General features: G+C 42.0%; 1 protein-coding gene across 1 annotated transcript in view; it reads right to left on the bottom strand.

The window, feature by feature from the left end:
- Tmc2 (transmembrane channel like 2) overlaps window positions 1-27988 on the bottom strand; it is a 70637-nt gene that overhangs the window by 2285 nt on the left and 40364 nt on the right. The window contains exons 12-19 of the mRNA XM_074074465.1: window positions 21431-21610; window positions 19967-20116; window positions 19013-19141; window positions 16625-16692; window positions 15642-15881; window positions 9359-9484; window positions 2330-2408; window positions 1283-1394 (exon numbers count right to left, since the gene is read on the bottom strand). Coding sequence (XP_073930566.1) covers window positions 1283-1394; window positions 2330-2408; window positions 9359-9484; window positions 15642-15881; window positions 16625-16692; window positions 19013-19141; window positions 19967-20116; window positions 21431-21610 — 1084 coding nt within the window. The remainder of the gene's footprint in view (window positions 1-1282; window positions 1395-2329; window positions 2409-9358; window positions 9485-15641; window positions 15882-16624; window positions 16693-19012; window positions 19142-19966; window positions 20117-21430; window positions 21611-27988) is intronic.

The following is a 27988-nucleotide window of genomic DNA, read 5'->3' on the forward strand; positions in this document are numbered from 1 at the left end:
AGAGTCAAAAGATAGGAGTCAAGTTTCTACATTTCTACTTGTGGCCATCTAGGGGATTTTCAAGTGGAAACACCCAGTTTCTGTTTTTTTTAATTTTTTTTTTTGGCAGTACTGGGCTTTGAACTCAGGGCCTCACAATTGCTGTGCAGGTGCTCTACCACTTGAGCCACGTCCTCAGCCTCAAGATGTAAACTTTCATTGTGCTTGAGCCATTAGGTATTTTGGGCCTGTATGGTACAGCAGCTAGTATTATTCTAATTAATGTTCAATAATAATAATAAAGAATAAATAAGAAATATGTAAGGTCTTATCTATATGGGTTTGCTTATAGAAACTAATAAAGTATTCTCTAAATAATGAAAAAAAAGAATAAATAAGAGGCTGGGTGTGGTGGCTCATGACTATAATCCCAGCTACTCAGGAGGCAGAGATAGGACGAATGCAGTTTGAGGCCAGCCCAGGCAAAAAGTTAGTGAGATCCTATCTCAATCAATAAGCTGGGCATGGTGGTGCATGCCTGTCTTCCCAGCTATGTGGGAGGTTGTAGGGAGGAGCATCGTAGTTCATGTGGACCCCTGGGCAAAAATATGAGATCTTACCTAAAAATAACCAAGCAAAAAAGGACTGGCATTGAGGTTTAAGTGGTAGAGAGCCTGCCTAACAAGCATGAGTCCCTTAGTTCAAACCCCAGTACTGTTAAAAAAAAAAAAAAAGGAAGAAAGAAAGAAAATGATAGAATGAAATTGCTAAGAAATTGGAACCCTTGTAGAAGAAATCCTAACTCCTAAAGTATCAGTCATTTCTTGGCATCTTGTTTAGTTCTCACACCCAAGGCCAACATTACTGCATGGATGACACTGTTTAACTTAAAAACAGAGATGGTCTCTTTCAGCTTGACCTTTCCTCCCTCCCTTCAAAGCCCTGAGACACTTTCTTTAGAACTTAAGTGGCCTTTTCTCACCCTTTTATTCTAGACATTCCAGTGTTACTTTTTTTTTTTTTTTTTTTTTTTAGATAATGCAAACTACTACTACCAGCCAGTATTCATTGATTCATTCTCTGTGCCAGGAACTCTGTTAAGCACTGTGAATGCACGGTCCCCTCTTGTCTTCAGCATCCCAAGAGTAGGTGTTATGATTCCTGGATTAACTAACCCAACTTCATATAGCCAATAATTACCAGCATTCTGATTTCAACCCAAGATCAATCCAATTTCACATCATATGCCCTTTACCTTTCCATATGGCCTTATAAAATGCCATCACCATGGAAAAATATTTACCTTCCTTGGTGAGTTGCAATTGGGTGGCATTTTTGGAACTGCATTTAGGTGTGTCTTCTGACTCTCTGGCTCTGCCTTTGACAGACTTGTGGCTCTTCTCAACTTCGTGGAGCTGCAGGAAAAAAATGAACTGTTGGTCCTGGTCAGGAACATGGGTGTTTGAGCTCAAAGCCCCAGGTGGTGAGAGGTAGAGAGCAGGACTGTGTTCTCAGTTCTTGCTGATGACCTTCAACTGTCTGTTATTGGTCTACAGCTAATTGGAGAGTGTGGCCTGAGACACTCAGGTGTGCACAGCACTTGAAGGAACAGCTAATCTTCTGATCCTATTTTTCAGTGTTTTCCTGTACATATGGACAGGAGTATTATGAGGTTAACAGAAGGAAGGATGGGTGGGGAACCAGCAATAAGACCCATAAACTTGGTTCCAGAAGAGAGACAAAGGAAGCAAGGAGGACAGGGCTCAGAGAGGGCTGGGGTCTGACTGTTAGGGGGGGTGTGTTTTGGCAGCAAGCAGTCAGAAATCAGGGTGTCATCTGGATTGTTGAGACAGGCTGCCCATGTGTCCAGGGAACTCAGAAGATGTCATAGGCTAAGGGGCACAGCAATCTATAGTTTTGACAACACTTCTTTTAGGAGCTATACTGTTAATGTTTTTGATGCTTGGGATTGAGTCCGTAGTCCTGCAAATGCTAAGCACATGCCCTACCACTGAGTTATACCTTCAGCTGCTTCTGATATCAGTTTTAATCTGCAGGAATTATTGTAGGCACGGGACTTATGAATCAACATTGGTTGAGCCTTTGGATTTCTCCTGTGCTCTAGCAATACTCAAAATTTGTCATTTCTATTATGGATTCCTAAAAAGCCTCATAATATAAATGCATGCTGTTGAATCTCACAAGGCTACTTCATATAATATAGATATTTTTAAATTTGGATTAGAAGAAAGCCATTGAGATAATACAACTGAGATCACAGAACAAATTAACAAGAAACAAAATCATGACATCTTTTTACCTTCTAGGATGAAACTTTCCATAGACTCACCGCTTGGATTTTCTTCCTCAGCTGGGCATTAGCTCGGGAAAGGCTTTTTGAAACTGAGTTCAGGTAGTATATGGCCAGGCTGTAAGAGAAAAAAAAATGCCTTTTATGGTTTGGGAATCTTTGAAAATGACAAGAGCTGAGTGCTTTTCCTAGTAGGGTTGGGGGAGGCCCTATATCCCAGGTTCTTTTCACAACATGGAGAGGGTCCTAGACCCCTATCTATTCTCCATTTTATAGAGTGTGGCATGACCTATACACCTCTAGCTCTGAGGATGCTTATTAAAGGTTGGCAAATCTGAAGAGGTGGAGAGTGGCAGTTTCTTGTCTACAGAAGAAGCTGGTTATGTTTCCTGGACACCCGCCTTATGTCAGTCTATGTGGCATGTGCACCCCCCCCACACACACAAATCTCATTGGTTTTGACGAATATTCCATGAAGTAGGGAGGATGATTTCCATGTTTACAATCTAGGGATTCAGAGAAGTTAAATAAATTTGTCCAATGTCATCCCACCCTTTAATATTCCTTGAAACTCACATTTGAAGCCAAAATTCTTTCTATAATCTTTATAAGTCCTGAGAGAAGAGAGACAGATGCTCCAAGTTTGCCTAGAAAAATAACTGCAGATGTCCTGAAGATTCCCTGCCCAGGGGGCATTGACATGTCTGGACTTAAGATTTTCACAGTCCAGCTCCCATTGATTGACTGGGTGGCTGGTGTCCTTTGACAGTCTGGGCTTTTTTCCCACAGAACCTATGATCTAGGGCTATGACCTAGACTGTACTATTTGGGGAGAGGAAGGGAATATAAGCCAGAGTGCTTCCCAGGTTGGATGTTTTATCATTTGTTGCCTGTGAATTTTTAGGTCCATCATTATTAGTAACTTTCCTCCATGAATCTTAAGCCTCAGCTGCTTCGGCTTGAGTCTTCTGAGATTTTCTCCTCAGGGTTGGGTCACTATATCTTCCTCAGTAGTGCTATCTTTAGCCAGAGAAGAAGAACCACTTTGTCCTTGGAGCAAACTGTGGATCTGAGGCTATCAGGTGAGCCTCCCAAAGCAAGGACTCACAAGACTATGGACAAGTGGAGGAGAGAATGGAGGACAGGTGATGTCTGTTTTGTAAGGCTTCTACTCTGTGCTAGCCCTCTTCACCTTTCCTAATAACCTATTCATTAGAAAGGTACCAGAGGTCAGAGGAATAACTTGTTTTGCTCAAGATTACACAACCAGCAAATGGTGGAAAAAATTCCTGTTGAGGTGTTTTTTGTTTGTTTGATTTTAAATTTAGCATTTCTCCTTACTGCTTTCAAGGGTCAAGTTTGGTGTCTAGGTTGCATAATTTATTCAGGAGGTCACAGTGAAGTTCAGGTTATCACTGTCATGTCATTCCTGTCCTGCCAGAACTGGAAGAGTTCTTGAGATGGAGAGTGTAAAATGCTGTGCAAATGTTTGCTGCTGGCCGTGGCAGTGTTCAAGGCACGGAGCAGACTTTCAACCATGGGTATTACATGAATAGATGAGCAAATGAAAGGACTCTGTGTTCATCATGGTCCCTGTAGGGCTCTGGCATACCTGTTAGTCTGTATGCACATCCAGAAAGCTTCTGGAGGGGAAGAACTGCTACCTCAGAGTATGGAGTCCCAGTCCCCCACCAGGATGACAGCCCTGGAGCAGCAGCCAAGAAACTGACCACAGGCTCTGGAAAGGTTGACTCCTTCATAGTTAAAGGGAGTTCTGATAAGAAGCAATAGAGCTGTTTCTTGAACTACTCCTTAGAAAACTGATAAACAGGCAGAGACAAAGAGACATGGTTAAGGAACAACAAGGATGATGCTCAAAAAGGGAAGATTTTAACAAAATCTTTACAGATTCGCCAACGCTAAGTTAAATGGAGATGTCAGCAAAATGTGATGGTAAGAACCTCTGAAAACTGTCTCCTTCATAAAAGCAATGAGAACACTGGAAAAAATGGTTAGAATCAACTTTTTTCAGGCCAGGTGTAATGGTCCATGCCTTTAATACCAATACTTGAGAGGCTAAGTCAGAAGGACCACAAGTTTAAGGCCAGCCTGGGCTACCTAGTGAGACCCCGTCTCAAAAAAAAAAAATCAACTTTTTTAAAACCCTAAAGGTTTTCAGGGTATTTTCAAGAAGACAGCTGAATCTCAGTAACAACAGTGAGCTTTTCAAAATTGAAGTTGCCTTATTTCTCTCTCCCCATCTAATTTTGCAGTAAGTTTGAAAAACAACAGCCCAAAATCATGGTGAAAATCAGTAGCCTGGCCTTTCACCAGAGCGAGTGGAATGGGGTTCAAATCCTTCAAATCCTTGTTTCCATAGAATTGTCATTATTTGATTTATCCAGTGGCTCCCTGGAAGATGACACTCATAGGCTGTTTTTCATTTACCTGGCTCAGAGCCTGACCAATGTCAACAGCCTTTTCTCTGAGAGTTTGTCAGAAGCAATAGGAGGCAATTGTTGGACCTCATGGCTGTGTGAGGTGTTGGATACTAGGGCAAACAGTAGACTAACCAAGAAGCTTAACAGGAGAAGTTGAGGACTGAGGTGCTCAACAGGGGCTCTAGAAAGCATTGACATTTTCCTAGAAGCATGATGGTCAGGGGTCGGTGCATGCCCAGGCTGTGCCCATGCCCAAGAAAGACATGAGAAGGCTCTTAGCTCTCAGCTCTGGCTAACTTTGAGGATTTGCAAAAGCATGGATTAAAGGCTAAGGTAGAGTTGTAAGATGCAATAAGGTTGAATGTTGAAGGCATACCCCAACATACATACAGAGCCCCAATATACAATATAATTATTGGGAGATTTATTGGTTCCAGACACCTAAGAAACTTTGTTTAGTCAGTAAGCTTAACTGAGCATGAACTTCAGTAGCCACACACAACAAATAATACAGACTTTAAAGAATCAGTTTAGAAAAGTCACTAACTAAACAACAACAATAACAACAAGAAGCAACAACTTGCTGGGAGCCAGTGTTTCATGAAAGTCTGTAATCCTAGATACTTGGGAAGTTGAGATAAGGAGGATCGTGATTTAAGGCCAGCCCAGACAAATAGTTTGAGAGACTCCATTTCAAAAATAACTAGAGAAAAATGGACTGGAGGCATGGCTCAAGCATGAAGCCCTGAGTTCAAACCCCAGTCCTAAAAAAAAAAAAGAATATATATACACTAAAAAAAAAGAACTATATAAACTAAAAAGCTACATAATTCTAGGAAGTGGGTAAAAGCTGATTTTCAGAGTTTGCATGTAATACTTAAAATTTCCAGTTTCAACAAAAACCAATGAGACATGCAAAGGAACAAGAAAGTATGGTCCATACAAACAGGAACGATAGTTAACAGAAACTGTCCCTGAAGGAGAGAGGTTAGGCAGCTTTCTGTGACTGAAACCAATACTTGAGATAATCAACTTATACAAAGAAAAGGTTTATTCTGGCTCACAGTTTTGGAGGTTTCAGTCCATGATTGGCCAAATTGCTTTTGGGTCTGTGATGAGTCAGTACATCACAGTTTGAATGTGTAGTGGAGCAAAAGCATTTACTTCATGGCTGGCACATCAAAAGAGAGAGTAAGGGGATGCTGGGGTCTTATCATCCCCTTAAGACATGCCCCCAATAATCAAAAGACCTCCTACTATATTCCTCTTCTTAAAGCTTCTACCATCTCCCAACAGCACCAAGCTAGGGACCAAGCCAGATCCAAACTATAGCATAAACCCAGACAGTATAATTACTGGACAAAGGCTTTAAATCAGTTACCTTAAAATATTCAAAGAAGTAAAGGCAGCTATGTCTAAAGCACTAAAAGATAAGTACAAACTTGATGTCAAAATAAAGACCATCAAAGTCATTAATAAAAGAGCCAAATAGAAAATTTGGAGTTGAAAAGTACAATAACTAAAAAGAAAGAATTCCTACAGGTCTACAGGTGCTCGACAATATGTTTAATTTGACAGAAGGAGGAATCAATTGAGTCTAAGGAACAGACAGAAAAAATAATGAAGTAAAATAACACCCACTGGACAACATTGAACATAACAATATATGCCTAATGGGAATCCCAGAAGAAAAGGAGAGAGAGGAAAAGTCAGAAAGAATATTGCAAGAAATCATAGCTGAAAACTCCCTACAGCTATGAAGAATCTTAATCTATAAAGGAAGTTCAATAAGCTTCAAGGATAAACTAGACATCACAGTAAGCCATAAGAAGACACAGCCAACTAGAGAATATGAAAAGAAGCAGGAGGAAAGCATCTCATCACATACAAGGCATCTTCAAAAAGATTAACAGGCTTTTCATCAGAAACCATGGAGGCTAGATGGCACTGCTATCATGTATTCCAAGTGCTGAAAGAGAGTTTTCAACTTGAGCATTCCACATCCAGCAAAACTGCCCTTCAAAACAAAGAAGAAATGAACATACTCCCCTAACAAAACAGAGAGTTCAGCAATAAAAGACTTTATGTAAAAGAAATACTAGAGGAATCCTTCAGATTGAAACGAAAGGACACTAGTCAGGGACTCAAATCTATTTTTTTTTTTTTGATGGTACTGGAGTTTGAACTCAGGACCTCATACTTGGTAGGCAGGTGCTCTACCACTCGAGCCACTCCATCAGCACAGGGACTCAAATCTAAATGAAGAAATAAAGAGCATAGGTAAAGGTAACTGCATAGGTAAATATAAGGGTAGTCTTTGTTTGTAACTTTCTTTTTTCTCCTGTAGGATTCAATGTATAAAGATGTAATTTGTATTGCAGTAATAGCACAAAGGGGTGGGGGAGGCAAGCCCAGGATTCAAGGATAACATAAGCCAGAAGGCCCAAGTGACAGACTGGCAGTTCTATCTACAGGATAATCCCACACTTTCCAGAAGACTTAAACGCAGTGTGGAATTTGGTGAGACTATGATTGCTCTGGTGCGGAAGGCTAGCCTTAGCAAAAAAAGACATTTTGTTGTTCCCCTTATCTTGGACAGCTATAGCAAGGCACCATCTTGAGGGAGGGTCTAGTGAGACTGAACTACTCTGGGAACTAGAAAACAAGAAACAGCAAGGTTCAGGGAGTCTTGGGGCACCCTGCCACAGTCTGGGTGGGAGATGGTCATGAGAGGAGGTTGTAGAAAGGGAGAAGATCTGACCTGGTCCTGCTGAGATGGTTAATCAGCAGGGTGCTCAGGCAGCAAAGGGCATGGTGGCAGAGGCTCCACTGTCCCTAGTAAGGAGTGAGTCTTGTTGCCTGAGGGTCATGATAGAAACAAAGCATGGAGCCTGTGGCCTCCAGGACCTACCTCCTGGGTACATGTGCTGACTGCCTGAGCCCAGGCACCCCTGAACCATGTGATTTCCATAGCTTCCCTCCTACACATGGAAGTGAACTTCTAGGCAGGGTGTGAAGGCACTGAGACCCACCTCAGGAAACTGTATCCCAGCAGGGATTTGCTGCCAGGCAGTACTTAGAACCCTAACCCTCGGCCTCATGGCATTTCTACAGCTTCCTCCCTGCCCTACAGGGAGGCAAACTGCTAGGTGGGGTCTGTAAGAACTGATACCTGCTTCCAGAAACTGCATCCTGGCAAGGGTTTGGTGCCAAGTGGAATTGAGAGCCTCAAGTCCAGGCCCTCAGAATCATGGGATTTCCATAACTTTCTCCCCACATAGGGAAAGGGAAGGACATAGGAGGGTTGAGTGGGCTTACTTTTAATAAAAAATAAAGGTAGACCTGAAGCAAATAGTGAAAAATGTTAACATCTGTTTACTTTTGTGCTAGTATACATGGTTGTCTGTACTATTCTGTATGTTGGAAATATTTTGTAATTTTTTAAAAGCATGCTATGATATGTATCTTTGGGTTTTTTGTTATTTATTTATTTATGCTAGGGATTGAATTTAGGGCCTCGTGCATGCTAAGCACATGCTTGTGCTCTATCATTGAGCTACAACCTCAGCCCCAAAGTACATTTTTTGTTTGTTTTTGAGATACTAGAGTTTGAACTCACAGCCCCACACTTGCTAGGCATGCTTCCAGACCCCAAGGTATATTTTTATAGGGATAAAGTACTAATATTTTCACTAGCACATTTTTTGATGATGGCAATTCAAATCTAAGACTTGTTTCCTGCCTTCATTTCTTCCTCACCTAGTTCTTCCTTGAACACCAATCTTAGCAGTAGGCTAGTGTAGGGAACATCAAACCCACCACCTTTCTCGGTGCTTTAACAGTTGTCAGGGCGAACAATGACGAATGAACCAACAGCTCCAAGGCACAAGGGGCTTAGTGGAGTCAGGCTGTGGGTCCAGCAGGATCAGACTGAGCCACCATGTGTGTGGAGGACTCATCCGCAGACTCACTTCCTCCAGCCAGGCCCCATCTCCTAAAGTTTTCAGGACTTCCCAAAGTAGCACCAGCAGCTGGAGACCAAGCCTTCAACAATGAGCTGTGGGGAACACCTCATATCCAAACCATAACACTCTCAACCTTCTGAGATAGTCAGGGCCCAGAGGTCTTTGGTATTTCTGGTGAACCTTCTGGAGGTTGTTGAAAATACTATCAGAGTCCACCCATATCCCTTGGATCCTATTTTTCCCTGAAAGACTTGCAACTGCCATACCTTTGTCTCCATGCCAGAAGCTTCCCCTTCACTTCCCACCCCTTGAAGCCATTCTACCCCAATTTTGAGGGAAAGCCAACTCCAGTGGCTCTCAGTGACAGATGAGCAGTGGTTTATAAGTACCCCATCTCCCTCACCCAAAGGTGAGACCCATAATCTCCCTGAGTTCCCCAGTAGGATTCAGGTAGAGCCATCCACAGAGGTAGCCACACTCTTTCCTTTATCTTTCCTGTCTCAATTCCTGACCCTGTCCCTGATAAACTACTTACATTTGAATCTTTGTCCTAGGACTGCTTCTGGGGAATTCAGACTAAGAGGATGAAGCAGAAGGACCTTCCCTCTCAAGTGCACTGGGAGGTTTCCATGTGGCAGAGCCATGGGCCCTGGCTAACTTACAACATCAGCAGGATGGCTGGAATGATCAGGCCTGGATTGGCGAGGAAAGCGAAGATCTTGCCCAGGAAGGTTGGGAAATCATTTTCTATGGTTTCATGAAGGACATCGTACATTCTGTTTTTCCCGCTGGAAAGAGGAGAGGATACATTACAGCATGCTGTAAGCTCATATAGCATACAAAATCTGGTCCATGTCCCCATGATTCCAATGCTGCCACTTGCCACTGCTTTCCTGGAAGAACCAGAGCTCTGCTCCAAATGAGGGGCTACATATGAGCTCACCAGCTTCCTGCCCTTGGTACCTCACAAACTCTCAAATAGCAATGGTCTTCTATGTTTTCTTCCTTAGCAAGGGAAAGAAAGAAAAGAATTTTCCCATTTTTTTTGTTGTTTGTTTTAAAAGAGAGGGTCTTGATAGTTGCCTAGGCTGGCACTAAACTCCTGAGTCAAGTGATCCTTCTACCTCAGCCTCCCAAATAGCTGGGACTACAGGTGTGTACCACCATGCCTGGATTTCTCATTTACCCTAATGGTGTACTATAAAACCTACGTGGAATTTCTTCTGAGGTGCCTAGCAATGGAAACAGAGCTCCAGATGCTGATGTGATGGAAACTTCACAGTGCCTCTCAAACATACCCATGGTGAGTCTTCAGGAGGCTGGATTGCCCAACATAGGCTTCTGTATTAATCACAGTCATAATTTTTATTTCCTTCAAATGCCTAAGAATCATGAAGATCAACGTCCCAAATGCTGTCCAGAGACTCCTGGATACTGGTGGCTTTTAATTGATAATTTTAGTGCTAAAAAGTGACCTTAGGGGTTCAGAGATCCTGGGTTAAGTCCTTGTTCTCCCCTTTATTAGCTATGGGACACTGTAAATGATTTATTCCTTCTCTTTGTGGCTGTACTCATACCCTGGCTCTCCCCACTAGAGCTGTACTGTCAAATGTGGCAATTAGAAAGAATATAAAAATTCTTAGCCACACTCTTCAAGTGTGATGGTAGCTACTGTGTTAGAAAAGCAGATATATGGATGTTTTCATCATTACAGGAATTTCGGTTGGACATGCTGAGATTTGATATCTTTGGACACGATATTGAAAAATTTTTGCTCTAGCTTCCTCTCTCTCTTGAGATATATGGACAATATGGTATATACTAACGTGCCATAATATGGTATGATAAGCGAAATAATAGTATTTGCTTCTGAAAATTGTTTAGAGGATAAAATACAAGGTATGATGTTATTAAGCTACAAGTGCCCACCAAAATGTTGCAACTAGCAGCTTCATTTATCTCTTGTGAAAGTATAGATCAGTGTTGATACACAATGATATAGGAACAAATTCAGACTGCTATCTGTTTTTATATGACCTGTGAGCTAAGAGCTACATTTTTAAGTAGTTGGGAAAAAAAATCAAAGAAGTATATTTTGTGACATATAAAATTGAAATATGAAATTCAAATTTCAGTGTCTGTAAATAAAGTTTTATTGAAACACAGCCATGTTCATTCACTAATGTATTGTCTGTGACTGATTTTGTCCTGTAATGACAGAGATGAGCAGTTGCACCAGTGGCCATTTGTGGATGCAGTTATAACATGACAGCATTTTGAGTGCCACACATATCACCATATTGGGACATTTAATTTATTTTTATGACTAGTTCATAACTATCATGTAAAAACAAGAAAATGTGGATTTCAAATATTATGCTTTTAAGTCAAAGTTGAGTGTGGACTATCTTGTCATTGAAGTAGGTAGTGTTTTAGTTTCCAGTGGCTGCTGTAACAAACTGTCACATGGATGGGTTAAAACAATTCAAATTTATTCCTTTATAGTTATGGAGGCCAGAAGTCTGAACTGGTTTCATGGGGCTGAAATCAAGGTGTCAGCAGAGCTCCCTCTCTGGAGGGAGGCTGTGAGAATGTATTTCCTTGCTTTTTCCAGCTTCTGGAGCTCCATTCCTTGTATCCCTTGGCTCATGTCCCCTTTTCCATCTTCAAACCCAACAGCACAGACTCTTCAAGCCTCCTTCTGCTTCCATGGTCTCATCACTTACTACTCTTATGTTGTCAAATCTCCCTCTGCCTCCCTCTTATAACGACATTTGTGATTTTGGGTCTCTTGTTGCTATAACTCATGATGGAAATTGCAAGAGCAAGCAGGTGCATGTAGAAGAGGCAAAACACGGGCAGACTCACTTCATATTAATCTACTCTCACAGTAACTCATCCAGTCCTGTGAGGGTGAGAACTCCCTCACTACCTCACTAGTCTCGTGAGAGGAAGGAATGAATCTCTCTTAACAACTTAAATCTCTGTTTCCCTAAGCTCCTATGATGGCAATCAAATTTCAACACAAACTTTGGAGGGGACAGGACATACTCAAACCTTAGTAATTTGCAAAGCCTAAAATATTTCCTATCAGGCCCTTTACAGACAAAGTCAGCTGCTCCTTGGTACAGATAATGCTTCCCATCTCACAGTGTCATCATAGGATCAAATACATGCCACATGCAAAGCCTGTCACAAACTAGGCATTCAAGATACCTTAGGGACCCCCATATTACCACCTCTGTCTGACTTCACTGTGGTCATCTTGAAGATTATCAGAGTCCTTGGCATCTTTCTTCCTCTTTCCCTTCCTCCTGTTGGCCAACTACTAGGACTGTTGGTAGAATTTCAATAAATCCAGAGAGAGAAGGGAAAGTAAATTAAAATTATTCCTTGTCTACCTTGCCAGTAACAGAATTAGATTTGGGCAAAACAAACATAGACTGAAATGAGTTTGGACCTATATCAGCAGCTATAATCTGCTGCTTCTCTCCCAGGAGTTACATAGTGGGGCTGGCATCTGTAGTTCTTCCTTGTCTTCCATGCTGCCTAGGATTGCTCTTCCTCTTCCCTTAAAAAACCAGGCACGGTGACTGCTTGCTCATGACTGTAATCCTATCTACTTGGGAGGCTGAAATTGGGAGGATTGCAGTTTGAGATCAGCCTGGGAACAAGTTAGTGAGACTCCATCTCAACCAATAAAAAGCTGGGGGAGATGGTAGGAGCCTGTCATCCCAGCTATGTGGGAATAGTAAATAGGAGGATCAAGGTCCAGGCTGGCACAGGAATAAACAGGTCTGGGTAGACTGGGTAGACTCAAGTGGTAGAGCACCTGACTAGTAAGCACAAGGCCCTGAGTTCAAACCACAGTACAACCCTCCCCCAAAAAAGTGAATTAATGATTGAAGAATTTTAGAATTCTTGAGTGCTGAATGCTACCACTCATATAGAAGCGATCAATCAGCCTGGCTTGGTATGGTGAATGTCCCAAATGACTTCTCTAAACTGACTCCAGATGTCTAGTTAATTCTTAGTTCATCTACCACAGAAAAAGCCTGAGCCTGTGGTCAAACTTCTCTCACCACTACCTTACTGTGTGTGATTCAGGCCAGACACTGTGGATCTGTGTGCCTAACTTTGAGGAAATACAGGTGAAATGCTGTAGTCCATGTTCACAAATTTGTTCTTTGGGTTGTTATAGTGTTATTTTCAAACTTGAATTGATTGCTGTAATAAAAATATTAGATGATTTACAGGCTCATCGCTGTAATCTTAGCTACTTGGGAGTCTGAGATCAGGAGGATCATAATTTGAGGCCATTCCAGGCAAATAGTTAGAAAGACCCCAGCTCTAAAATAACTAGAACAAAATGGACTACAGTTGTGTGTGGCTCAAATGGTAGAGCACCTGCTTTGCAAGCATGAAGCCCTGAGTTCAAACCTCAGTCCCACCAAAACCAAACAAAACAAAATCAAATAAATGTCCAGATACCTGTGGAAACATGGAACATCTGCTAATAGTGGACCTGTGTTTCTGATTACCATCAGATGGATGGAGGTGAGCACCCATTGTCCTGAACTTGGGTGGGACACAGATATGGCTTACCACATAACAGCACAGATATGAGCAGCACAATCCTCTAAGTGCTCACAAGTAACAACAACTAAATCCTCATAACAACCCTACGAAGTAAACAGTACCAGTGTTTCCATCTTACAACAATGAACCTGAGGTGCAGAGAGCTAAGCAACTTCCTCGAGGTCATCCTGCTGGTGAGTGACAGAGCATCTAGAATCTATTTTCCCTAAGTCAGGGGCTGGCAAATTTTTTCTGAGAGGGCTAGATGATAAAAATTTCAGGTTTTGTGGTCCAGATGGTCTCTGCTGCAACTACACAGTTCTGCTGTTATAATGAGGAAGCAAACACAGACTGCATGTAGCAAATGGATGTGACTGTGTTCCAATAAAACTTTATTTACAAAAATAGGTGGTGGTCTGGGATAGGTTCCATAGTCTAGTTTACCAACCTCTCTTTACAACCATATGCTATGCCATGCTGCCCATCTTACTCGTCTATGTTGCCTGTCCGGCCTGTGTAGGCATTTGATGTGGTCCAAGTTCTAAGCCCCTCCCTATACAACTGAATTTCTGTGAAGTAATAAGTATAGTTTAGCACTGACTATAAATCAGGTGTTTTCTTCCAGTCACCGGATACAAAACAGTGAGAAAGGAAGCAAAACCCATGCTCTCAAGGAGATTTTGTCCTGGTGGGGAATAAGACAATAGACAAGATAAATAAGCAAAGATGTAGCATGTTAGAGGATAATCAGCAGGAACAATGGTGTGTGTGTGTGTGTGTGTGTGTGTGTGTGTGTGACATTTTAGTTGGGAGCTCCAGGAAAGGCCTCTTTGAGAAGGTGACCTTTGAGTAAAGACTTTGAGCAAATGAAGGACATTTGTGAATGTTCCAGCCCCACTGTCGAGTTTTGATCAGACCAGTAACAGGAAGAAGGTGGCAGCCATGTTTCCTTTGAGTGTGTGTATGTGTGTGACGTTTCAGTTGGGAGCTCCAGGAAAGGCCTGGAGGTTTCCTTGCAGGAAACCTTCCCTCATTTTCAGGTTCCTTCCTCTGTGATCTGGGTGTAGATTTTCAGGGCCTCTCAGGGCAGCAGATGAGGCAAAAGGAGGCATAGATGGTGAGGACCGGGCATGGGCCTACTCACTGGTATCCTTCCTGAGCACAGGTAGGCAACCTGAGAAAAGTGGTGTTAGCATTTGCACCCAGGCCAAGCCCTCCAAACCTTGCTTGGAAGGAAACCAACTGAGGCTTCTCCCACCTGGCTCTCTCTTCAGCCTGGTGTCTATAGCTTTCTACAGCTGAGCACATGCCTTCCACCTAGACTGATACCCCCTTCCTTCTTCATGAACCTGTTTGGCAGGAATACTCCTGCACATCTCCTCTGGGCTCCACCACCCACAGGGCTTATAAACTGAGAAGTGTCAGACCAGCATTTCCCAAAGTGTGCTTCTTCACATTGGTAGGCAGGATGGGCTCTAGAATGGGGTGGGTGAGGCCCTGGGTTGCACAACTTGAGGAGGTTCTTGCTCTCAGGGTAGCACAAATTCAGTACAGAGCCCTACTCACCTGCCTCTCCCCACTTCTTTCTGGGGATGCATGTTCAGTAAGAATAGGAACACTAGCTTAAACATGCTGTCTTGTTGCATGATTGTTGAGGCATATGCATTGAACATTTCTAAGTGAAAAGGTGGCAGATACAAGGGGCAATGTGTTCCAAACTGCTTTAATCCCAGAACCCCTTTCTATGGAGTAGATAGAGGGCTGGTTTTCAGAGGGTCACACATTTGGAACGAGAACAGTAGATCCTCACTATTTCTCATTCTATCTTCTTACACAACTATTGATCTTTTTATGCAATATCCAGCTTCCTAAACTAGTTCAATTTATACTTGAACCCACAGTGCTCTGCCTTGTGTAGGTGGCCCAGTCAAGAGTCTCTGTCAAGCTGCTTCATGCCTGGAAGACACTTAGAAATTTATAGTCATTTCATCTTCAAAATATCTTCCATTACTTATCCTATGGTAAGATAATCACGGGTGGTAGATTATTCAGTGTTAAAAGGTTACAACTGTACCATCCAATGTAGCTAGCCACATGTGATTTAAATTTAAATTTAAATTAATTACAATGAAATAAAATGAGCAATTAAGTTTCCCAGTTCCTCATTTCAAGTGTTTAACGGCCACAGGTGACTGGTGGCTACCATATTGGACAGAGGTAGAACATTCCGTCCTTGTAGAAAATGCTGTTGAACAGCACTCCATGGCCTTTTACAGACTGACATGAAACCAGAACTGGAATCTGAGCCAGGTCCCGTGAGCAGACTGCCTCAAGAGAGCCTGCCCTGGGGCAATCAAGACTCTGCACCTGAACGGGCCGCAGTCAAAGGAGGGCGGGAGGGACATGATGGTGTAGGCCACCGGCAGAAGGCTGAGGAAGAGCACCAGCAGCAGCAGGCCCATGTAGAAGTTGTTGGATCGGGAGGCTTTGAAAACACGCTCGTGGGGGACGTTGCTGCTCATCACTGCCCAGCACTGGAAGTACATGGAGGTCAGCAGGCGAAAGATGTTAATGCCCATTAGTCCTGGAGCATAGAAGGAGCCCATCCTGGAAGGGCAGAAACCAGACACCCGGTTGGCCCGGGAGCAAGAAAGGCGAGGGAAGTTCTGATAGAAGGAAATGGCCAATCTGCTTCCCTGCAGGTCCAGAGGGCAGGGGCCTCCCATTTATTGAGGACATTTGTCACCCAGTCAGAGCCATTCGGTCCTCAGGACAGTAGGACACTCTGAGCATTATTGACATGGGTGCTGGTCAGGATTTCACCACTGCTTTGCCATTAGGCAGCAGCAAGTTACATGGTCTCTGCTCCACTTCTCTGTGGTGGACAGTGACTTGCGGAGCCCCCTTGGCATCTCAAATGTCTTTGGCTGCAGCTATGCCATGTCCTCTCACTCTCTCTCCAAAGGAAGAAGTTCCTTAGTTCATTCACCTCCTTCCTTCTCTCCTTTGCTCACTCTCTCCTTCTTCTTTCTCTCGTTTACTCTTCCTTCCCTCCTCTTTATTTTACCTCCTTCCTTCCCTTTTTTTCTTTCTTGTCCTTTCTCCTTCTCTCCCTCCTTTCTTTTTGTGTTTTCTCTTTCTCTCTCTCTGTTTCTACTTTCATGGTAGCACATGGATGAGCCAGAAACTATCCTGGTTCTCACCTAGCCCTGCCCTGTATTTTTATCATGTGAAAGAGGGACCTCAGAAAGCAAGGTGATTTTTCTAGTCTCTTCCAAGCAAAGCCTGGGATTCTAGGTTTCTAATTTCTCTCCAAATTAGGTGATCTTCAGATAAAATGGATAACTCACCAGATCATTCCTTGGTTGAAGATCAAACCCAGCACATTTCCACTAATATCAAACTCAGCATATGAGGGCTGGTGAGGGAAAGGAGAAAGAGGTAAAGGGAGAGAGAAAGGGGGAGGGAGGGAGAGAGAGAGAGAAGAAGAAGAAGAAGAAGAAGAAGAAGAAGAGAGAGAGAGAGAGAGAGAGAGAGAGAGAGAGAGAGAGAGAGAGAGAGAGAGAATATGTTAGGTGGTATCAGCAAGACTTTTATCAGCTAACTGGCCAAGCCAAGGTCACTCTGTCCCAAAGAGCCTGCTTTGGTAACCAGAAAGGAACCTTAGGCTCAGGATTCTGTTTCTTTAATATGTTTTTGACTTTCAAAGAAATATTTTGAGGTCCTCAAAGCTGAAACTTTTAAAATAAAAATGTAAGTTTTTTTTTTTTAGAGCCTGCAGTCTGGTCTTTTGTTCTTGGGAGAACCTTACCCACTAAGAGAATATTTTATCCATGTTGTAATCAGAAATTTTACCTTGAAATTATAATCCAGGAGCAAATCTAACAAATAATGAAATACAAACAATTAATTAAGGAATCAAGTGAAAAAACAGCTTTAAAACAAACAAAAACCTAATCTCATTGTCCTCCAGTCTGAGAGCAGTTTGTAGGAAGGAAAGAGCTCAATCTGATAGAGATTTTCAGAGTTTTACTGACTTGTCAAATACTTGAAACATGAAGTTTGTGAGTGCTGAGGAGCTGGGGTCCTCGTGAAGCACGTTTACACGTGCTTCCTGATTTGTCTTCCAGAAATGGAGATGAAGGATAACAAGACTAGAGGAGGAGGAATGAGAGTTAGGAAAGAGAGAAAGGAAGGCCAAAAAAAAGCATGGAACAAAAGAGGAAAGATGCAGAACCCAAAAGTCTTGAGGGCTAAATCTTGGGACCTTAATTAAAAAAAAAAAAAAACAAATGTACTGGGTTTTGTATGTTGCCTAGAAAAATCTTCCTCACCCCAAGATTATGAGTTTATATATACCTTCTTTTATTTATTCTTACTTTTATTTTTACTCTGGTGGTACGGGGTTTGGAATCAGGGTCTTGAGCTTCTTAGGCTCTACCATTTGAGCATGGCCCCAGTCCTATGTATGCTTTCTGTCATAAATATATGATTTCATTTTAGTGATGTTTAAAACTTTGATTCACCTGCAGTTAATTTACCTAGGTGAAATGAATGAGCGATATTGTCCCTTCCCACCCTCCATTTCATTTTTATACAATCCTTCTTTTTTCTACTGATTTGAAAGGCCGCTTTATCATAAACTAAATTCCATTATTGATTGTGTCTATTTCTGGACAATCTATTCTGTTCTATTGATATGTTGTGTATTCCCTCATACCAGTCATAGTTATAACTTCATAATATTTTAATATAATGGTAAGTCTAGTCCCTTTCACTCTTCTTTCTAAATTCTTTCTTAGATATATTCCCAGATGCTTATTTTTTAAATCATTTTAGGATCTTTCTGAACTTGTAAATTAATATGAGGACATCTTAGCAATGCTCTGTCTTCTTACCAAAGATGTCATCCTCTTTGAGCATAAAATTCTTTCATCCACATTCTTAGACACTGTTATGAAGTCTTCTCCGGGCTGAAGAGGAATTGAGTAGGTTTGTTTAAAACTGAGATGGGGACTAAAAGCACAATATGTGACAGAAACCTGTACTGGAGCCTTTACCTGTTGGGCACCCTCAGTGGAGCAGGATGAAGGCTACATAGGAAACCAAGATAGGGAGCCTGTCATCAGGATCCCTCCCCAAGAAAAACCAGTGACAGATAGGTAGGGCAATGAAGTATGGAAGAGAGACATACAGAGCAAATGAGTGGCCAGAGGTCCTGGCAGATCATAGATCACTGTAGAGAGGAAGTGGCACCTGTTTAGGGTGAGCAGTTTACCATCTGGGTATAGGAGTGTCCTAAGTGGAGGGAATAAGAGTTAAAAGAAATTTCTCAAAGAATAATCCAGAAGACAGGACAATGTTATTGTGTTCCTGGTGTGTTCCAGGACCTTCTAAAACATTCATGTCCATCCTAGGATTTCTGACTCCCTGATGAACTTAACACTGCTCAGACATTTCTCCACCAATCATCTGCTCAGCACTGAGTGCATGGTCCACCTTTCCCTACAGCCTCCTAGATAAGAAAGTCACACTAAGAAAAGACAGAACTGCTTCTATGAATGCAAAAGGGACCCTTAAAGGAAGTATAGATTTAATACTACTACACTACTTCACAGAGCAAAGATTTGCATTAAGCATCCAAAGAAATGAAATACACAAGAATAAGTCCACTTATAAGCATCAAGGAGTACAGTTAAAACACCTAGGTGTAGAATGTGTATGAGACAGTAACCTACAAAACCAGCCTCCAGGTCCCAGCACCAGCAGTAGTTCATGAAGCGGACAAAACAAGCCCGTAGGAAGTCCCCCAGCAAGATGGTGATGTATGTTACCAGCATGTCCGACACTGTCAGCCTCATGAATTCCTGCGAAAAGGAACACATATAATAGCAGTGGTCAGGGTTTTACCTTGTCCACTTTTCCAGACTGACTGTAGGCACACAAACTCTCCTCTGCTCACCAGAATCAATTGCTATGACCTTCTGATTTTTTATGGCAGATTGGTGGTGCACAGACAGGTCCTCGGGCTTTAGAGAATGCTTAAATTATGTTTCAGTTATATACATTATTAATTGTATGGCTTTGGAGTGATCGAGGAGCATCTTAAAGATGACAATGATATCACTCTAGTAGGGTTATCAGGAAGTCTAGTGATTGTGTATGCAAATTGCCTCCCTGTTGGCAATACCCAAAGCATCACAGCTGTCATTGCTAGGATCCCAAGACGTACTCCTTGCTTTCCCCACCTGCTCTGATATGCCATATACTCCTACTAACACTTAATGTGACCATCAATTACTGAGGACAACAGCTGGCTTTTTTTTTTACCTCCCACTAATCAGATTTTGTTCTTGGGCTATAGAGAAAATAAAACACAGAAGCACATAGTGGAAGAACAAAAAGGAAAAGAACAGAGCTGTCTCTACTTCTGTAGGGTACATATAACTGACAATTTTTTTGAAAAATTGAAAAGATCTACTAGACCGCATCACAATTTTTAATTTATAAAATATATTCAAGGTGCACAGGGTCTACTTTACTCATTTTATACCCCCCAAGATGATTAAGAAATGCTTGTTAGAAGAACAGTTGATGAGTTTTCAGGGTTACTCCTCTAAAGAAAATAGCAAAGAAGGAACAACAAAGAACTGAGAAGAGGGGTCATCTTTTCAGAGAGCATAACTACTCACAATGCCCACCGCTGTCTCCCAGCAAGAACCCCGGGGCACATCTGCAGGGTGCAAGGGTGGCCTGGGAACACTCTCGTTCCAACCTGAGGAGTTGTAATAGTTAAACAGGGTCCAGTGTGTGATGTTCTTTATTCGTTCTTCATTAGAAAGCTGGAACAGAAGATGGAGATGTTGGGTTGGAAGAAGCCAGGTACAGGCTGTTTCCACAGGAACAACTGAAGCTAGCATATGCCACAATCCTGTCATCTGGCGTCTGACCTACCTCTGGACAGAGTCTTTTCAGAAATGCTCTCCTCAGGCTTTCAAGACCTTGAGACTTCCTCATGAAGTCATCTTTCCCTCTAAATTAGCATCCATCCATCCATCCATCCACTCATCCATCCATTCATTCGTTCTTTGTTTTGAAAATAATTTCTTCTGAGTATACACGGCCGTGGTGACATAGGAGGGACCAAAAGAGCTGAGGCTTCTTTCAAGAACTTCACCCTCTAGCAAGTGATAGAGATGAACAGACAATTACAAAATAGAGTGATATGAGCTATGGTAAATTTTCTCTGGGGATGGAGGAACATCTGTATTTGACAGTGGGGGGACACGGGAGACTTCCTGGAGGCAGGAAAGGTTAGTCAACTAGTCAAACATGAGAAGACTGGAGAGCAAGCCAAGAGGGAATCTTGCTCCATGGAGACAACATGTGGCCCAAGAGGGTGGGACAGACTCCTGGGGTAGGAGAGAAGCCAGAAATGAAGGTAGAGGAGGAGAAAATCAATTTCCCGACAGATTCCTGTTAATCTTAGGAAACAGTTCCTGCAGCACAATCAGGAGGACAGAGGCGTGGGGAAGATTCATCGTCTAGCCCACTCCGCTCCAGTTTGATTTCCTTTTACTTTTCCCAGCATCCACTGAGGTTTCCTAAGGTGCAGTCTTGACCCCCTCCTATGCACTGTCGTGCTGCCCTGGGTTCGCCCCCATGGAAGTGCACCCCACATCATGCTGTAATGAACAAGTCCATCTCCTGGCTCAGAGCCTGAATACATTTGGAATAGGACTGTGTCTTGTTCTGTGCTATACCCCAGTTCCTCACACAGTGGGTGCTCCATAGCTGTCTGGTGAGCACTGATGAGTGGTTTAGTCAACCATGGGATATCACCTCTGTGGACAACTGCTTGGCTGGTAATCAATTACGGTAGCTATGAGACAATACAAAAAAGGTTGTAGATAAAATGTGAAGGATACCAAATACATGTATATATTATGTGAAGAAACATAATAAAAAAAAAAACTGCAACAAAATGCTAGCAACTGTGGTTTCTGGTCATAGATTCTGGAGATATTTCTTCTTCATTTTCCTTTTCTAAACTCCCAAAATTTATTTAATTAATATAAATTATGCATAGTGAAAACATTATATTAAAAAAGGGAACATGGTGGGCACCAGACCTTGGTGGAATTTGTAGTTTTTACCTTGAGGTGGACATCATCCATCAGGGCCAAGAGAAACGTGTAGAGGTTTCCCAGGAAGAGTGCAAAGATGCGTCCCAGCTGCCACTTCAGTCCAATGCGTGGGTGGTAATTCTCCAGGGCAGCGATGGTTTCGAACAGAGGGGGACAAAACATCCCAAGCAGGGACATCACAATCTCCACCTGAGAAATTGGAAAGCCTGGGTCACTGTATCATCAATCTTACTTGCTTGGGCACCATCCATGCACCCCCATAGCTATCCATCTCCATTTCCCTGATTTTTTGCATCTGGAGATGCTGTGGGCTTCCCTCCCCCAACTTGTCATTCTACCCTGGCTAAGGTATCAACATGCCCTGAACAGTCAGCATATGCCCACATACCATGACCTATGCTACTGGTTGCTATCCTGATTGTTGTTATTAGAATTGATTAAAACAGCAAACTCTCTTTGAGAAGCAAACAAATTAACATATGAGGTAGGGCTTGGTGTTCTATAAAAGTTGTGAGTTAGGCAGGAGTCACTATGGTAGCCCTTATCTCAAGAGCACTGAAGACAGGAACCTCAGGTCACTAAAGGGAACCGACAGTAGAGGGTAGGAGTGTGGCTAAGAGTTTGGCATTTAGAACCAGCTTTCTGAGTTCCAGTTCTGGCTCTATCCCTTGCTGGCTTTGTTATTTATTTATTTATTTATTGGGTGGTACTAGGGTTTGAAATCAAGGCCTCACACTTGGGCACTCTACCACTTGGATCACTCTGCCAGCCCTGGCTTTGTAACTTAGCAAAGGTTATATAACTTTTATTAGTTTCTTGTTTCTTCAGTGTAAATAGTGATGGTGGTCCTTGCTGTGAGAGTCATTATGAGACAAATTTACTAGCACAGAGCCTGGTAAGCACTCAGTTTGGGCTTCAATTTTGAGAACATCCTGACTTGTGTAACTGCAGCACATTCTCTCTGCAACTGAGACAGCTCAGTGCACAGTGGAACAGTGGATGCCTGGACTGCTGACCAAATCACAGATTGGCCAAGTCCTCTGGGATATCCTGATTCTTCCTCTCTCTGTTACACCAACCCTTGGGTCTTGGCTTCTCATCACCTCACCTGCTTGTGCCATTCTCACCTGGAGCACCATCATTGCATCGCTACCCTTCTTTTCATGCTTGTCTATGCTCAGCTTGACTCCTGCCTTGCTGCAAAATCCTGCTGTCTCTCCAGCAATCACAGACATTTCTACTGAAACACACATGTAACCCATGTACACTTGATCATATCACTCCTACCCACTGCTATTTGTGCTTTGGCTTATTAACTTATTATTATTATTATTATTTGGCAGTACTGGGGTTTGAACTCAGAGCCTTGTACTTAACTAGGCAAGCGCTCTCCCACTTGAACCATAGCCCCAGTCTTTTTTGCTTTAGGTATTTTTTGAACAGGGTCTTGCATTTTTTTGCCTGGGCCAGCCTGTACTGCAATCCTCCTGTTTTTATCTTCTGCATACCTGGGATGACCAGTTACTGTGCCTGGCAGAATCCAACCGGAGCATCTGTTATAATCCTCTCACAGCTTAGTGACCCAGTGATGGTTTCATGGAGGAGACATTTCTTCCCTCTGACTCTAGTCCTCAGTTCTACCATCCTGCAAAGGAGCTTCCAGAGTTCTTGTCTTTCTCATCAACTAAATGTCTTCTGACCAGGTCAGAAGCTACATTAGGAACTCCAATCCACTGTCAGGAAGGTCTGAGTTGATGTCCAGCTGCACTGGTCCAAGATTGCTTAGTGGTAAACTTAGACAATCTGGAATGAGGCAGCCAGACAGGTCCTGGGTCCTAATCCTGACTAAGTGCTAACAAGCTGTGTGTCCTAACCTTTCTGTGCCTCAGATATTTCCTGCAAACCCCAGGAATAATGATGTCTACCCTGCTGTTGTGCCATGAGGCACAAATGAAATAATGCTCATACAGTATCAAGGCCCATTGTAGGTGTTCAGTTAATAGTGTTATCATTTGTTTTCCTCCATCTCTCATTTATTGAGTTTGTACTATGTGTGAATCCCTGTGCTAAATTCTGAATATAGCAGGGAGGACAGCCACAAAAAAGAAATAGGCAAGTATGTGTTCTGATAATGTAACAGGAGGGAGGGGATGACATAACAGGGAGATAAAACTTAAAAAATCTAAATGTAAAGAAGGTCACACAGCACTGGGGGTAAAGTAGCCAATAGAGTTATATACAACCATATATGGGCTAAACCTTGCTTTTTGCTTCTGTAACCTGCTTGCAAGGGTATATAAGGTGAGACCCCTTTGTTCTTGGGACTCAGCCTTTGGATGTGAATCCATGAGCCGCTGCCAGCATGCTAATAAATACTGCTTCCTGAAAAACCTTGGTACCCATGTCTCTGTTTGAGATTCCCGTAACATGAAGATATAGCAAAGAATGGAAAAAGACACTTGGGATAGATGTAAATAATTACATAAATAATTAATCATTTCAGAAATAAAAAATATTACAAAGGGTAAGTACAGAAAGTATACAATAGAAGTAAAGACATAAGCTTTAAGTTGGGACCTGAAATGGTTCAGATCAGATGGGAGTGTGAGGGAGGAGAAGACACAGAAGCCAGTCCAATGACTTTGCAGCTGAGTGGAGAGGACAAACAATGGTTTGAGGGTGTGGTTGGGGAGGAAATCATTCAGGACTTTTCCTAAGAGTAAACAATGGTATTTTTTGTTGGTATTTTAGATAAGGACTAACTGTAGCCCAGGCTGGCCCAATATGACTGTATCTTCTTATTAAAAATGATAACCAGGAGTTCTGGGAAGATAATGTTAACTACAGTGTTATTTTTTAATCTCCCTGAATTCCTGTGTAAAACTGGACAAAGCAAGTAAATAACAAAACTAAAAACCTATAGGCAGCAAACTAGGCGACACACTATCCCCATGAATCCTAAAATACAAGTGGGTGGGAACAAACTCCTACTAGCCACAAGGTCTGATAGAATTAACTCTGCATGGGAGAAAGCCAAGAGGAGCAATGAGGTGGCCATTGAATCTGAGATAGGAGAATGTTAACACAGGTACTCAGAGAGAAGCATGGTGTATCATGGGAGAACAGCAACCGAAACTTGAGGAATTTTGCTCAGTCCAATAATTGATGAGTACAGGGTCATTCTTGGTTAATCTGGAATTGACTGAAATAGACCAAGCCACTTGATCACTTTAAATTAATCAGCCACGCTCCTTATGGAGATGGCCCAATATTAAGGATAATCTTCTGGGAAAAGAACTGAAACTGAGAAGGCAGAGGGAAAATAAAGAGAAAGGCAAAGGCAAGTCTAGGTAAAAGATAGGAAGGGAGTTAGAGTCAGGAACTCTCAGCAGGACCTCATATATTTTGAAAACTTTACAAAAACAATAGTAGTGAGGGGCTCTGTTAAGTTAGAAAAGCTATCCTGTACTGTGTCTCATGAAAATCTTGGGAAGAAAAACTTTATATAAAAATAAACAGCAGAATATATTTGTCCAAGTGTGAGAAAGCAGTCTTTTCTATCTATCAAAGTGTGTGTCACCATTTTAATTACCTGCATTGTCTGTGGCTCTGGGTTCTTCTTTCAGATTCTTCTTCTGGGTTCTTGCTAAGCCCCTTTGCCTGTGAAAATTGCTCACATGCTGTGTATCCTAACCCCGCCCCCAAATTAGTATAAAATTTCAGCCAATCAAGAAGATTGTGAACTTTTGATCTGAACCAATCCAGGTCAAGGGGCAGGGTCAGTTGTATCAGGAATATGAGGAGGGACAGACTGCCCTGCCCCTTTGTGCGTGCTGTGCCCACGTGCCTGCACATCCTCCTGCAGAAGTAAATTTTGCCTTGTTGAGACAGTTCTCCATTTCTGTGTCTTCAATTGTGACTCCAAGTGGTTTTTGGGGTCTTATTTCTAACACAAGCCAAATCCCATATAAGGTTATAAGAAAAAGAGTAAGAAGCAGAGAACACTGATGCCGTGGCTCATCCCTGTCATCCCAGCTATTTGGGAGGTGTAGGTGGAAGTGTAGGTAGAAGAATCATGGTTTGAGGCCAGCAGAGGCAAAAGCACAAGACCCTATCTGAAAATTAACTAAAGCAAAAAAGGCTGGAGGTGTGGTTCAAGTGATAGAGAGTCTGGCTAGCAAGCACAAGGCCTTGAGTTTAAAAAAAAAAAAAATGACAAGTGCCGGTGGCTCACACCTGCAATCCTGGCTACTCATGAGACAGAGATCCAAGGGCAGCCAGAGCAAATAGTTTGCAAGACACTATCTCAAAAAAACTCATTACAAAAAGGGCTGGTGGAGTGGCTCAAGATATAGGCCCTGAGCTCAAACCCCAGTACTGCAAAAAAAAAAAAAAAAAACCAAAAACACCCAAAGAAACCCCAAAACCCACCACTACCAAGAACAAAAAAAAAAAAAAAACCAAGCAGATAAAGCACAAAATCCTGACAGACATGAAAGCACCAAAAAGTTATTTATACAAAACAGCTTAAGTATTTAAAAACAAGCTGAAAGGTGTTTAAAAGAGATATGGCTAAAAATAACAATTTTATAGCAATATAAATAATTAGAAAACAAACAAAAATGAGGTGATAGGAGTCAGCAAAGAATTAGAAATTAAGGGGAAACCATATTGAAATTGAAGAATCTAACTATAAAAGAGGCACAAGAAAAAATTAAAATAAAAGAAAAAATATATGAAAAGGAAGCGATTTTAAAAATAATAAATGAAGAAAGAGGCTAATAGAATTTATGAGAAAATGAGATATATTAGAGATAGACAAAGAAGATCCAACATCAGGATAAAAGTTCTAAACAAGGGAACAGAATAAAGTTTAAAACCATAATTCAGCAACTCATCCCTTACACTGAAAGCAGTCAACTAAAAATTTAAAAGTTTTGAAAAGTGTATAGTGTCTCTGCTTGAGAATATCAACCCAGAATCAACCAGCACCAAGATATGCTCTCATGAAATGACTAGGTTTTAAAGAAAAAGAAAATTCCTCTGGGCATGCAGACAAAAGGAACAATTGATTTAGAAGGGAAAGAAAATTAGAATATTGTCAGAAATGCTTTATGCCAGAAGGAAATAGAGTTATATTTAAGAGAGTAAAACTGATTTTTAAGTCTAAAGAGCACAAACTTATGAATGTGCAGAACTCAGGAAATAGCGTTTGCATAAACATTTCCTGAGGACCTATTAGACAGTAAGCGTTGTAAGAGTAGAGGGTCGTGGAATGGGTACAGGTCAGTTTGGGGAGGCCAACACACAAGATTTACCCTTCCTTCTCCTCTAGATAAGTCCTGGTTCAAGAACTCAGCCTTTATAACCTAAATAATGTCCTCCCAAACCCCAATTCATATGTTGAAGCCCCAACTTCCGGTGTTGTTGTATTTGGAGATAGGGCCTTTAAGGAAATAATTTTCAATTAAGTCATGAGGCTGGGGCCCAAATCCAGTATGACTGAGGTCTTTTTAAGAAGATGGGGAGGCAAAATTAATGAACCAATAAAGAAATAGGCAAGTGAACTAAACAGAACGTTCTCAAAAGAAGAAATTCAAATGGCCAAAAAACACATGAAAAAATGCTCACCATCCCTAGCAATAAAGGAAATGCAAATTAAAACCACACTAAGATTCCATCTCACCCCTGTTAGAATAGCCATCATTAGTAACACCACTAACAACAGGTGTTGGCGAGGATGCAGGGGGGAAAAAGGAACCCTCTTACTCTGCTGGTGGGAATGTAAACTAGTACAACCACTCTGGAAAAAAATTTGGAGACTATTTAAAAAGCTAGACATTGATCTACCATTTGATCCAGCAATACCACTCTTGGGGACATACCCAAAAGACTGTGACACAGGTTACTCCAGAGGCACCTGCACACCCATGTTTATTGCAGCACTATTCACAATAGCCAAGTTATGGAAACAGTCAAGATGCCCCACCACTGACAAATGGATTAAGAAAATGTGTTATCTATACACAATGGAATTATATGCAGCCATGAAGAAGAACGAAATGTTATCATTCGGTAGTAAATGGATGGAATTGGAGAACATCATTCTGAGTGAGGTTAGCCTGGCCCAAAAGACCAAAAATCGTATGTTCTCCCTCATATGTGGACATTAGATCAAGGGCAAACACAACAAGGGGATTGGACTTTGAGCTCATGATGAAAGCCAGAGCACACAAGGGAGGGGTGAGGATAGGTAAGACACCTAAAAAACTAGGTAGCATTTGTTGCCCTCAACGCAGAGAAACTAAAGCAGATACCTTAAAAGCAACTGAGGCCAATAGGAGAAGGGGACCAAGAACTAGAGAAAAGGTTAGATCAAGAAGAATTAACCTAGAAGGTAACACCCACGCACAGGAAATTAATGTGAGTCAACTCCCTGTATAGCTATCCTTATCTCAACTAGCAAAAAGCCTTGGTCCTTCCTATTATTGCTTATACTCTCTCTACAACAAAATTAGAGATAAGGGCAGAATAGTTTCTGCCTGGTTGCAAGGGGGGGTTAAGGGA

Source organism: Castor canadensis, chromosome 5 (genome assembly GCF_047511655.1).
Source record: "Castor canadensis chromosome 5, mCasCan1.hap1v2, whole genome shotgun sequence".
Classification (NCBI taxonomy): Eukaryota; Metazoa; Chordata; class Mammalia; order Rodentia; family Castoridae; genus Castor; species Castor canadensis.